At 53.4% G+C, this 12,447-nt stretch overlaps 1 protein-coding gene across 1 annotated transcript in view; it reads left to right on the top strand.

The window, feature by feature from the left end:
• The window catches only part of LRP1 (LDL receptor related protein 1), a 120,313-nt gene that overhangs the window by 18,197 nt on the left and 89,669 nt on the right, over positions 1–12,447 (top strand). The window contains exons 2-6 of the mRNA XM_054294216.1: positions 1,737–1,859; positions 7,256–7,393; positions 10,708–10,827; positions 11,668–11,796; positions 11,949–12,212. Coding sequence (XP_054150191.1) covers positions 1,737–1,859; positions 7,256–7,393; positions 10,708–10,827; positions 11,668–11,796; positions 11,949–12,212 — 774 coding nt within the window. The remainder of the gene's footprint in view (positions 1–1,736; positions 1,860–7,255; positions 7,394–10,707; positions 10,828–11,667; positions 11,797–11,948; positions 12,213–12,447) is intronic.

Genomic DNA, 12,447 nt, shown 5'->3' with positions numbered 1-12,447 from the left:
GGATCCTTTCCCTGAGCTTGGTGGGAGGAAAAGGAAAGGTGGCAGGACAGGCTTGGGAAGGTGGAGGGGAAGGCCAGGGATGCTCCATCCATTTTAATCTGTCCAGTCTCCATCTTGGCAGAGCCGAGCAGCAGCTCCCACGCCGCCGGTGAGGAAGGGAGGAAAGGAGGCAGGAGAAGCAGGTTGGCAGGAGGAGCCACGCTCCCAGCACAGCAAACAGCATCACGCAAAGCCCTGAGGGTCGTGACAGGGTGGGAAGTGTCCTCCCACCCTTCAGGGATGGGGTTGGGATTAGGGACAGCATCATCCTCATCCTCTCCCCTCTCAGTCTCCTGTGCTCCACAGGAGCAGCCCCGTGGCAGGAGGAGGATGCAGGCACAGATCACAGATCACAGATCCCCCCCTTTCCCGGGCTGAGCAGGAAGTGAAGTGGATCCTGGGAGAGGGGAATTTGGCAGGAGAGCGGGGATGCCACGAGATGAATGTTTCGGGAATTGCGTGCGTGGCTGCCTTTGCTTGAACAAGGGCTCACAGTTGTGTTGGGTTTGCAAGAGCTCCGGCCACCCCCAGGGCTGGGGCTGGACAGTGATGGCACCCCCCCATTGCTGTCTGTGACCCCCATTTCAGTGACCCCCCCCCCCCCGGGCTGTGACCCCCCCACCATGGCTGTGACCCCCTCCAATGGCAGTGACCCTCCCGTGGTTCAGTGACTCCCACTTCAGTGACCGACCCCATTATGGCCTCTCCTTTTGGGAGGGTGCAATGTCCCCCCTCATGGCAGTGATCCCCATGGCTGTGACTCCCATGGCAGTGACCCCCCCCCCCCCCATTTCAGTGACCCCTATTTCAGTGCCCCCCCCCATTTCAGTGACCCCTATTTCAGTGCCCCCCATTTCAGTGACTCCCCATTACAGCCTCTCCTTTTGAGAGGGTGCCATGTCCCCTCCTATTTCAGTGACCCCCATTTCAGCCCATGTTTGGGGGGTGCAATGACCGCTCCCATTTCAGTGACCCCCCCCCCATGGCTGTGACCCCCATTTTAGCCCATATTTGGGGGATGCAATGATCCCCCCATGTCATTGCCCCCCATTTCAATGACCCCTGATTGCAGCCGATGTTTGGGGGTTGCAATGACCCCCCCCAAGGTACGGGCAGGAGCCTCTTCCCAGCCTTTTCCCCTCCCCAAACTCTGGATTTTGGCTTTTCCTGCTGTTTTTCCCTCTGTCCCTTTTCCCTGTCCCATGAAGGATGTGGGGTCAGCCTTCCCTGGGGTCCATCCATGGGATGGATGGATCCCCATCCCGCTGCTGTCCTCATGATTTAAAAAACCATTACTTTTTAATTTGTTCTCATTTGGCTTCTCTTGTTTTTTGCCCTGCTTTTTCTCTTGCCTAGCACAGAAAACGAAGCGCCTCTGGCTCCCAGGAGCTAATTCATCCAAGTTAAATGATCTTTAAAATCTGCGAGTGCATCACAGCGCTCGACTCCTGTTTTCTCCCGGTGTAATTAATGCTCCAGCTTAAATTTCCTCCTTTCCTTAGGGGCAAGCTTGATGGATCCGGTGCCGGGCTCAAACTTCTGCCAAGCCATAGGAAAGAAATCATCCCCTCAAAATAAAAAAACCCCAAACCAATCTTGGCCTTTAATTGAAATTTGATTTTTTTTTTTGAAACAACTTGTCCTTGGGAAGAAAACTGATGTTGTTTATTATCCTTATTTCTTTTTTTTTCATCCAGCACCGAAGACTTGTAGCCCCAAACAGTTTGCATGCAAAGATCAGATCACGTGCATATCTAAGGGCTGGCGCTGTGACGGGGAGAAGGATTGTCCCGATGGCTCGGATGAATCTCCCGAGATATGTATGTATGCCTTCCTCTTCCTCTTCCTCTTCCTCTTCCTCTTCCTCTTCCTCTTCCTCTGGGTTTGTTCCATCTCTCCATGGGTGTTACAGGACTCCAGGCAGATGTTGCGCAATGTTCTACCTCAGCTTGCCTTGCAGCCCCTTGGGTGGGAGGTGTCCATTCCGTCCATCCGTCCGTCCATCCACCCATCACTCATCCATCCATCCATCCATGATCCATCCATGATCCATCCATCCATGATCCATCTATGATCCATCCATCATCCCTCCATCCATCCATCCATCCATCCATCCATCCCTCCATCCATCCATCCATCCATCCCTCCCTCCCTCTCTCCCTCCATCCCTCCATCATCCATCCATCCCTCCATCCATCCCTCCATCCATCCATCCATCCATCCATCCATGCATCCATCCATCCATCCATCCATCCATCCATCCATCCATCCGTCCATCCCTCCATCATCCATCCATCCATCCATCCATCCATCCATCCATCTGTCCGTCCATCCATCCATCCATCCATCCATCCATCCATTCCTCCATCCATCCGTCCATCTGTCCGTCCATGGCTCCATCCCAGCCGCCTGGGAACAGGGGATCACTCATTATTTTTATTTCCATCAAAATGAATGTGCACCAGGAAGGAAGAGTCAGCAGCAGTGTCACCCTCATCCTCAGCACTTTGGCATTCCTGGGCACGGGGAATGAGGGAAGGAGATCCCTGGAAGTCCCAGGGATCAGCTGGCCAGGGGACATCGCTGTCCCAGATGGGGTTTGGGATTGGGATGCTGGGTTGGGCTCACTGGTGGGCTCAGCTCTGGAGATGCTCCCTCAGATGGGGTGGTGGAGTCACTCTGGGAGGAAACCCAGAACTGGGATGGGTTAGGTGAGGTGTGGGGTGGGAATTGAGGGGTGTCTGTAGAGGGGTCACAGCTGTGGTGACACCAGGGATGGTGGCTGTGCCAGTCCTGCTGTGCCTGGAGCTCTGCTGTGGCCAGGCTGGAGCAAAGAACCACCCATCCCCATGTCCCACGTGGACACAGCCACCACGGGGCCCAGCAGAATCTCCTTGTCCCCCATCCCAGCTCTCCCACCCAGATTCCCACTTCACGCTCTGGATGGGGTCATGGAATCTCTCTGGGAGGAAACAGAGAACTTGGATGGTTTATGTGAGGTTTTGGGGTGGGAATTGGGGGGTGTCTGCAGAGGGGTCTCAGCTGTGGTGACACCAAGGATGGCAGCTGCACCAGTCCCTCTGTGTTGGGATCTCTGCTGTGGCCAGGCTGGAGCAAAGAACCACCCGTCCCCATGTCCCACATGGACACAGCCACCACAGAACCCAGCAGAATCTCCTTGTCCCCCATCCCAGATTCCCCCTTCACTATTTGCTTGGCGGAACCATCTCCTCCAGAGCAGCTCCTGGTTCGGCTCCGCGTTTGTTTATTCCTTAAGGCAAAAATGATGCAACGGCCCCTCCGTGGGAGGGATGGGGGGCTGGGATGGGCTGCCTGCCTCCAGTCAATCAGCAGCCCTGGAAAATTACAGCAGGAGGACTCAGAGGCTGGAAGAAATCCGTCCTGATTGTCGTGTTCTGCTCGCTGCGTGCGTCTGTGCTCCATCCACGGGGACAGGTGACGGCAGCACGGACCCCTTGGATGCTCTTCCCTCTCCATCTTCTTCCTCTCTTCCCTGGGAGCAGCCTCTGGTGCTGTGGATGAACCCTCTGTGAGGGGGTCATGGATGTTGGAGGACTCTTGGGTTTGGTTCAAGCCCCCTGAGGGTTCATCCCTGGAGGACACAGGACCCCTGATGCCCCTGTGCCCTCCTGGCACTTCCAGCATGGGGAATTTGGAGCCTCTGTGAGGCACAGACCAAAGCCTGGCATCTCCTCTGTCCTTACCACCATGTATGGGACTGGGTTTTGGGTTTGGTTCAAGCCCCCTGAGGGCTCATCCTTGGAGGACATGGGACCCCTGATGCCCCTGTGCCCCTTGGAACATCCTTGGCACTTCCAGGATGGGGAATTTGGAGCCTCTGAGACACAGACCACAGCCTGGCATCTCTTCTTTCTGAGTCTTGGGTTTGGTCCAAGCCCCCTGAGGGCTCATCCTTGGAGGACACAGGACCCCTGATGCCCCTGTGCCCCTTGGAACATCTTTGGCACTTCCAGGACAGGGAATTTGGAGCCTCTGTGAGACACAGACCACAGCTGGCATCTCCTCTCTCCTCACCACGTGTGGGACTGGCTCTGTGTATTTTATCACCACCACAGACCCCAAACTCTGGAATCTTTCAGTTCTTCAGGAGCAGTTCCATGCCCAGCTGATCTCTGGAGGGGCTGTACTTTCCTCAGTGGCTCTGCCCACCTCCCCCAGTTCCCACTTCTAGACACTGTGAGAGTGTCAGGGTGATGCTGTGTCCCCCAGGACATGGAGATTGGGGTGCCAGGGCACATCTGTGTGCCCAGGGCGTGAGTGGAGCCTCCCTGCTCCTGCCCAGGCTCATTCCCAACCTGTCAGCCCCTTTTATCTCCAGGATTGCCAGGCCAGCTTTTCTCACACCACTTCCAGCAGCCTCTCATCTCCCTTATCTCCCTGGCAAGGGAGAAAAATGACTTTTATTACTCTCATTTTTTACTTTTATTACTCATTTAATCTGTGTTTGAGCCGGGCTGCGAGCGCTGCTCCTGCTCAGGCTCCGGAGCCCAGCGTTGTTCGCGTTCTCCTGTTGGAGTTCTTGAAATTCTGTCAGGCACGTGCCAGCTTTTTCTCCCTGGGGAATCCTTCAGGTATTCCCTGGCTTTGCTCAGGTCCCTTTTCCTTTGAAGTATTCCCTGGTTTTGCTCAGGTCCCTTGCTTGTTTGGTGTGAGTGGCTCTCACACTGTTCTTGCACCATCAGATTTTTGCTCCACAGAGCTTTCCTGAGACTTGGACAGGAGCCTCCATCCTGTTGGAGATCAAAGATGAGGGGCTCTGAGGGAGGAATTTGTTGTGCCTGCTTGGTCCATCCATTGATCTGAGGGTTCAGGATGCCTTGGATCCCTGCTGGATCTGCTCTTGGCATGGTCCTGATGAGCTCTGAAGTGACCCAGAGGCACCACCAGGACCCTCAGTGCTTCCATCCCTGTCCATCCTGATGGCACAAGTGTGACCATCCCACCCCTGCTCCTCCAGCTCTTCCCTCATTGTATTTTCCACCCCATCTGCATCACCCTGGGCTGTTGCCAAATCAACTGCAGCAGGAGGAAGAATTGCTTTTTTTTCTATCCTTTTTTATTTTTTCCTGAGTGGTTTTTTGAGGTTAAACATTCCTATCTAATTCAGCTCCTTGGGGTGTACCACAAGCTTGTCACATGGAATAAATTGGCTCATTTATTAGCACCAACACGGTGAAAAGCAAACAAAGTGGCTTGTGGATTAATCCTGGCCCTGTTTGGGATAAGTGCTTTGATCCAGGCTCTTTGCAGGGAATAATGGACACGGCAGAGCAGTTCTGACTGATGAATTGGGCTCTTCACTCCAGCCCCTCCATTCTTCTGGTCCATATATTGATGTTACTTAATTAACCCATAATTTGCAATTACTGTGGGCCTAACCCTCTAAATTTTATTTATTAAAAAATAAATCTGTGCAGTAAGAAATTCTCCCAGGAATCATCTGCTGGATGCTCTGGGACTGGAAAACAGGGAAAGATCAAATCCCTGCTGGCTGTGACAGAGCCTGAACATCCTGAGGATCCCATCACCCCAGGGCCAGGCCAGTTTGCTCACTGGGATCATACTGGGATGTGTTTGAGACTCAGAGGAGAGATTTGGCATCTAGAACCTGTTAAATTGTTAAATTCCCATTATCCAGGCACCCCTTGAGCTGGAATGGGGGTCACTGCCCAGGATGGACAGAGGGAAGTTTTGGCTGGGATGGATTGAGGATCCTGCTCAGTTTGGGGGGGAAGGTGTCACAAACTCTGGATTTTGTGGTTCCCTCCCCACAGCCCCCTGTGCTCCCAAGGGCTTTTATCCCCTCTTTAGCCCAGAGATCATGGTGGGATTACACCCAGTGTCCCTCAGAGGTGTGGGTTGAGGTTGTACCCTGGGATGTGTTTGAGTCTCAGGGCAGAGATCTGGCTTCTAGAACCTGTTAAATTGTTAAATTCCCATTTTCCAGGCACCCGTTGAGCTGAAATTGGTGTCACTGCCCAGGATGGACAGAGGGAAGTTTTGGCTGGGATGGATTGGGGATCCTGCTCAATGTGAGGGGAAAGGGATCACAAATCCTGGGCACTGTGATCCCCAGCCCCCTGTGCTTCCAAGGGCTTTTATCCCCTCCTTTAGCCCAAGGATAGATGGATGATGGTGGGATCACACCCAGTGTCCCTCAGAGGTGTGGGATGAGGATGTACCCTGGAGGATCACCCCAGTGCCAGGCCAGTCTGCTAATTGGGAGCATACTGGGATGTGTTAGAGACTCAGTGCATGTAGAACCTGTTAAATTGTTAAATTCCCATTTTCCAGGCACCCCTTGAGCTGAAATTGGTGTCACTGCCCAGGATGGACACAGGGAAGTTTTGGCTGGGATGGATTGAGGATCCTACTCAGTTTGGGGGGAAAGTGTCACAAACTTTGGGCTTTCCCACAGCCCCCTGTGTTTCCAAGGGCTTTTCTCCCCTCCTTTAGCCCAGGAATCACCCCCAGTGTCCCTCAGAGATGTGATGTGAGGATGAACCAGCACACAGAGCTCTGTGTGTGGTGTCACATTCCTCTCCAAGGAGAGCTGGAGCTTATTTAGGGCAAACTCTGCTCTTGGAGCTCCTGGTGAAGGTGACTGGGCTAAAATGGGACCGTGCCTGGACACTTTGTGTGCTGTGGAAATAGCACCAAAATAACTCTGTGGATCTCCTCTTCTCACTGCTTTTGGGGGCCCGGGGGGATCCTCAGAGCTATTTCTGCCAGCCCTGCTGAGGGGAGGGTGAGGAGGCACAAGCAGCCCCTGGAAAATGGGATTTCAGTGTTTTGGCTGGGCAGAGATGTGTTGGTAGTTCAGCCCTGAAATGTGGATTTGGGGCAGGGAGAGGGGTCAGGATTTGCAGGGCTCATTGTCACCCCTGCAGCCACCTCCAGCTTGGACATTGCAGGAGCTTTTCCTGGGGTTTCAGGCCGTTCATGGATTTATGGTGTGTTTGTTGTTTGTCTCCATGCCTTGCTTCTTTTCAGAGTAGCTTAAAAATAAAACCTGCCCTCCTTTGTAATTTTTCCAGTTAATAATGAAGATTAAATCTCCTTGTGCTGGGCTCAGAGGGGCCCCCACATGCCACAGTCTTGGAACAAGGAGAGAGTTGGCACCCAGAGAGCCACAATCCCTGTGCTGACCCCTGTGCCCTTTGGTGCCCTGCAGGTCCCCAGAGCAAAGTGTCACGGTGCCAACCCAACGAGCACAACTGCCTGGGCACAGAGCTGTGCATCCACATGAGCAAACTCTGCAACGGCCTCCACGACTGCTTCGACGGCTCCGACGAGGGCCCGCACTGCAGGGGTAGGTTTGGGGGGCCCAGGAAAGGGGGGTTCCCCAATGGGGTACCCCATAACAGGGGAGGAGTTTTGGGATGGGGTTCCTGTTTTGGGATGAGGTTCCTGTTTTTTCCTCTTGAATATGAGCCCCACCACACTCGGCTGTCATGGTTTGATGCTGGCTCAATAGCAATGCATCCATAAAAATATATTTTTCTCAAATGAGGGCTGTGAGATGTGACCAGGTTTGGGGGGCACACAATCCCAGGAAAAGGGGGGCTGCCACATGGGGTACTCCCCAACAGGGTAGGAGTTCCTGTTTTAGGATGAGGTTCCTGTTTTCTCCTTTGGAGTGTGAGCCCCACCACACTCAGCTCAGCACAGTCTGTCATGGTTTGATGCTGGCTCAATACCAATGCAGCCATAAAAATATATTTTTTCTAAATGAGTGCTCTGAGATGTGACCAGAAACAGAGGTTTGAGGGTCCCAGGAAAAGGGGGGCTGTCCCAATGAGGGAGGATTGATGAGGTTCCTGTTTTCTCCTCTTAAATGTGAGCCCCACCACATTCAGCTGTCACGGTTTGATGCTGTCTCAGTACCAGTGCACCCATGAAAATCTATTTTCTCAAATGACTGCTGTGAGATGTGACCAGGTTTGGGGGTCCCACAATCCCAGGAAAAGGGGGGCTGCCCCTTGGGGTACTCCCCAACAGGGTAGGAGTTCCTGTTTTAGGATGAGGTTCCTGTTTTCTCCTCTTAAATGTGAGCCCCACCACACTCAGGTTTGATGCTGGCTCAATAGCAATGCAGCCATAAAAATCTATTTTTCTCAAATGAGTGCTGTGAGATAACCCTAAATCTAACCCTAACCCTAACCTTAACCCTAGTCCTAAATTTAACCCTAATCCTAACCCAACCAGAAACAGAGGTTTGGGGGTCCCACAGTCCCAGGAAAGGGGGGCTGACCACTGGGATACTCCCCAACAGGGCTGGAGTTCCTGTTTTGGGATGAGGTTCCTGTTTTCTCCTCTTGAATGTGAGCCCCACCACACTCAGCACAGCACAGTCTGTCATGGTTTCATGCTGGCTCAATACCAATGCAGCCATAAAAATATATTTTTTCTCAAATGAGTGCTGCGAGATAACCCTAACCCTAACCCTAAATCTAAGCCTAAGCCTAATCCTCACCCTAAACCTAACCCAACCAGAAACAGAGATTTGGGGGTCCCACAGGCCCAGGAAAGGGGGCTGCCCCAATGGGTAGAAGTGATGAGGTTCCTGTTTTCTCCTCTTAAATGTGAGCCCCGCCACACTCAGCACAGCACAGTCCATCATGGTTTGATGCTGACTCAATACCAATACAGCCATGAAAATATATTTTTTCTCAAATGAGTGCTGTGAGAGAACCCTAAATCTAACCCTAATCCTAACCCTAACCTTAACCTTAACCCTAACCCAACCAGAAGCAGAGGTTTGGGGGTCCCAGGAATGGGGGGCTGCCCCAATAGAATAGGAATGATGAGGTTCCTGTTTTCTCCTGTTGAATTTCAACCCCACCACACTCAGCTCAGCACAGCCACAGATCCAGAGATTATCCAGAGCCGCTTGGAAGTGAATGCCCATCATTCCTGAGCCTGCAGCCATGAAATAGCTGCATTGTCTCCTGGGCTTAAAAGCTCCAGCCCTGGGGTTCTGGTCCAGATAAGAGATACCACTGTGGGGTTTTTTTCCCTAATTTCCAGGAGCTTTGTCCCCTGCTCCTGGCCTGTCCCTGTGGCTAATCCTGCTGGAAAACTCCCTAAACCAGCGTGCTGCTGTGCAGATTAATCGCTCAGCAATGTGTGTCCTGGCCTGACCTTGTGTTCCAGAGCCTCTCTGCTCCCCAGCCCTTCTGTTCCTGCTGGGGGGCTCCTGTGCTGCTCCACCAAGACCCCTGACCCCAAAGGGCTGCTCCCTGTTGGGACCCAGCTCCTTTCCACTGCCTGGATCCCATGGGAGCAGCTCCTGCAGCTGTGCTTGAGCTGAGAATGAATATTTCAGTGAGAGCTCTTGTTGCTGAAGTGGGATCTGATTTTCCTGAGCCACGTGAGCCATGCTGGGGCAGCTGCTCAGGGCTTTGGGCACCTGGTGCTCGCAGGTTTGGGCACGCTGGGGCTGCCAGCCCTCGGTGGGGCTTGAGCTGGGTGCTGAGTGCCCCCTGCCCGCAGCTGGTGCCACCCCAGGGAGGCATTTCCTGCATTTCCTGCATTTCCTGCATTTCCTGCATTTCCTGGCAGCTGCTTGCGAGTCCCAGCCTGCCACTGCCCCACGTGTGGGCAGGTGAGCTGTCACCTCGAGCTGTGACCCCAAGTGATCACCTTGAGCTGTCACCCCAAAACATGACCTCAAGCCATCACCCCAAGCTGTCACCGCGAGCTGTCACTTTGACCTGTCACCCTAAGTGATCACCTTGAGCTGTCACCTTGAGCTGTCACCTTGAGCTGTCACCTCAAGCTGTCAGTCACCCTGAGTTGTCACCCCAAGCCATCACCCCAAGCCATCACCCCAAGTGTCACCTCAAGCTGTCACCCCAAGCCATCACCCCAAGCTGTCACCCCAATCATCTGGAGCTGTCACCCAAAGCTGTCACCTCGAGCTGTCACCTCGAGCTGTCACCCTGAAACATGACCCCAAGCCATCACCCCAAGCTGTCACCCCAAGTGATCACCTTGAGCTGTCACCTCGAGCTGTCACCCCAAACAATCACCCTGAGCTGTCACCCCAAGACATGACCTCAAGCCATCACTCCGAGCCATCACCCCAAGCTGTCACCTTGAGCTGTCACCCCAAGCCATCACCCCAAGCTGTGACCCTGAGCCATGACCCCAAATTGTCACCCCAACCCCTGCTCCCTGTTAGGTGTTCCTGGTTGGGTTAGGTAATCCTGATGGGGTTAGGTGATCCTCATGGGGTTGGGTGTTCCTGATGGGGTTGGGGTGTTCCTGATGGAGTCTGGTGATCCTGATGGAGTCTGGTGATCCTGCTCACCCAACCCTTGATCCTGGTGTCCATCCTGGGTGAAATCCTCTCTCTTCCATCCCTGTAGAGCAACTGGCCAACTGCTCAGCTCTGAGCTGCCAGCACCACTGTGCCCCAACGTTGTTGGGTGGGAGAAATGTGAAATTTCTCAGCAAATCCTGATGGGGTTGGGTGTTCCTGATGGGGTCTGGTGATCCTGATGGGGTTAGGTGTTCCTGATGGAGTCTGGTGATCCTAATGGGGTCTGATGATCCTGCTCACCCAACCCTTGATCTTTGGTGTCCATTCCGGGTGAAATCCTCTCTCCTCCATCCCTGTAGAACAACTGGCCAACTGCTCAGCCCTGGGCTGCCAGCACCACTGTGCCCCAACGCTGTCCGGCCCCGTGTGCTACTGCAACCACTCCTTCCAGCTGGCTGAGGACAGGAGGAGCTGCAGAGGTGGGGCTGGGCTGGGTGGGAAAGGGGATGGGGAGAGCTGGGGGCAGCATGGAGCAGGTGGGATGCGATTGATGGGATGGGATAGGATTTATGGGATGGATGGGATTTGTGGGATGGGATAGGATTTATGGGATAGATGGGATTTATGGGATGGGATAGGATTTATGGGATTGATGGGATTGATGGGGGGATGGATGGGGTGGATGGGATGGGATGGAATGGGATGGGATGGGATGAGATGGGATTTATGGAATGGGATTGATGGGATTGATGGGATGGGATAGGATTTAGGGGATTTATAGTATTGATGGGATTTATGGGATGGAGGGGATGGGATGGATTGGATGGGATAGGATTTATGGGATGGGATTGATGGGATTGATGGGATGGGATAGGATTTAGGGGATTTATGGGATTGATGGGATTTATGGGATTGATGAGATAGAATTTATGGGATGGGGTGGGATTTATGGGACTGATGGAATGGGATAGGATTTATGAGATGGGATTTGTGGGATTGGATTTATGGGATGGGATCTATGGGATGGGATGGGATCCATGGAATGGGATTTATGGGATGGGATCCATGGGATGGGATGGGATTGATGGGATGGGATCCATGAGATAGGATGGGATGGGGTGGGATTTATGGGATTTATGGAATGGGATCCATGGGATGGGATTCCCTGGCAGGCTGCTGTGAGGGTCCCTTTGGCTCAGGCATCACTCCCTCCTCTCCAGCTCCACCTTGGGCAAACTGTGAGGCTTCATTTCCTCTTCAAGCAGCAAAAGAAGGTTTTTCCTGGTCCAAACCTTGTTTTTTTTTCCTGTCTCTCCCAGACTTTGATGAATGCACTGTGTATGGGACCTGCAGCCAGACATGCACCAACACAGAGGGCTCCTACACCTGCAGCTGTGTCGAGGGCTATCTCCTGCAGCCAGACAACAGATCCTGCAAGGCCAAGAACGGTGAGAACCTCAGCAGGGAGAACTTCAGGTGGTGCTTCAGGGCAGCTCTGCACACCACGACCCCCTGAATTCTCCACATTGGGCTCTTCCCTGGGCTTACATCCACAGGATTGAGCTGTGCCCTGACCCTGCTGTCCCCTCCTTGTCCCCAGAGCCCGTGGATCGCCCTCCTGTGCTGCTCATTGCCAACTCCCAGAACATCCTGGCCACGTACCTGAGCGGGGCCCCCGTGCCCAACATCACCCCCACCAGCGCCAAGCAGACCACGGCCATGGACTTCAACTACGTGGAGGACACGGTCTGCTGGGTCCACGTGGGTGACAGCGCCTCCCAGACCATCCTCAAGTGTGCCAAGATCCCCAACCTGAAGGGCTTTGTGGAGGAAAGGTCCATCAACATCTCCCTGAGCCTGCACCGTGAGTGTCTGTTCCTTGTTCTGCTCCCCCATCCCCAATTCCCAGGCCATGGTGGGTGGAACTGGGAAGGAACTTCCCACAGGTCATTCCCTTTCCTTTTTTTATTATTTCTATCAAATTTAGTAATTTCTTGGTGTGCAGATATGAGGAGAAATGATACAGAAAGGAGTGGAGCAAGTTTTGGGATGGCAGCTCTTGCTTCCTTTGGTCCCACCCCATAAAAACGACCAAATCC

This window comes from Melozone crissalis, unplaced genomic scaffold (assembly GCF_028551555.1).
Source record: "Melozone crissalis strain CALT ecotype California unplaced genomic scaffold, PUWL_Pcris_2 ptg000222l_1, whole genome shotgun sequence".
In the NCBI taxonomy this organism is placed as follows: Eukaryota; Metazoa; Chordata; class Aves; order Passeriformes; family Passerellidae; genus Melozone; species Melozone crissalis.
Note: the sequence above shows the minus strand (reverse complement) of the source record. Positions and strands in the feature narration are given on the sequence as shown.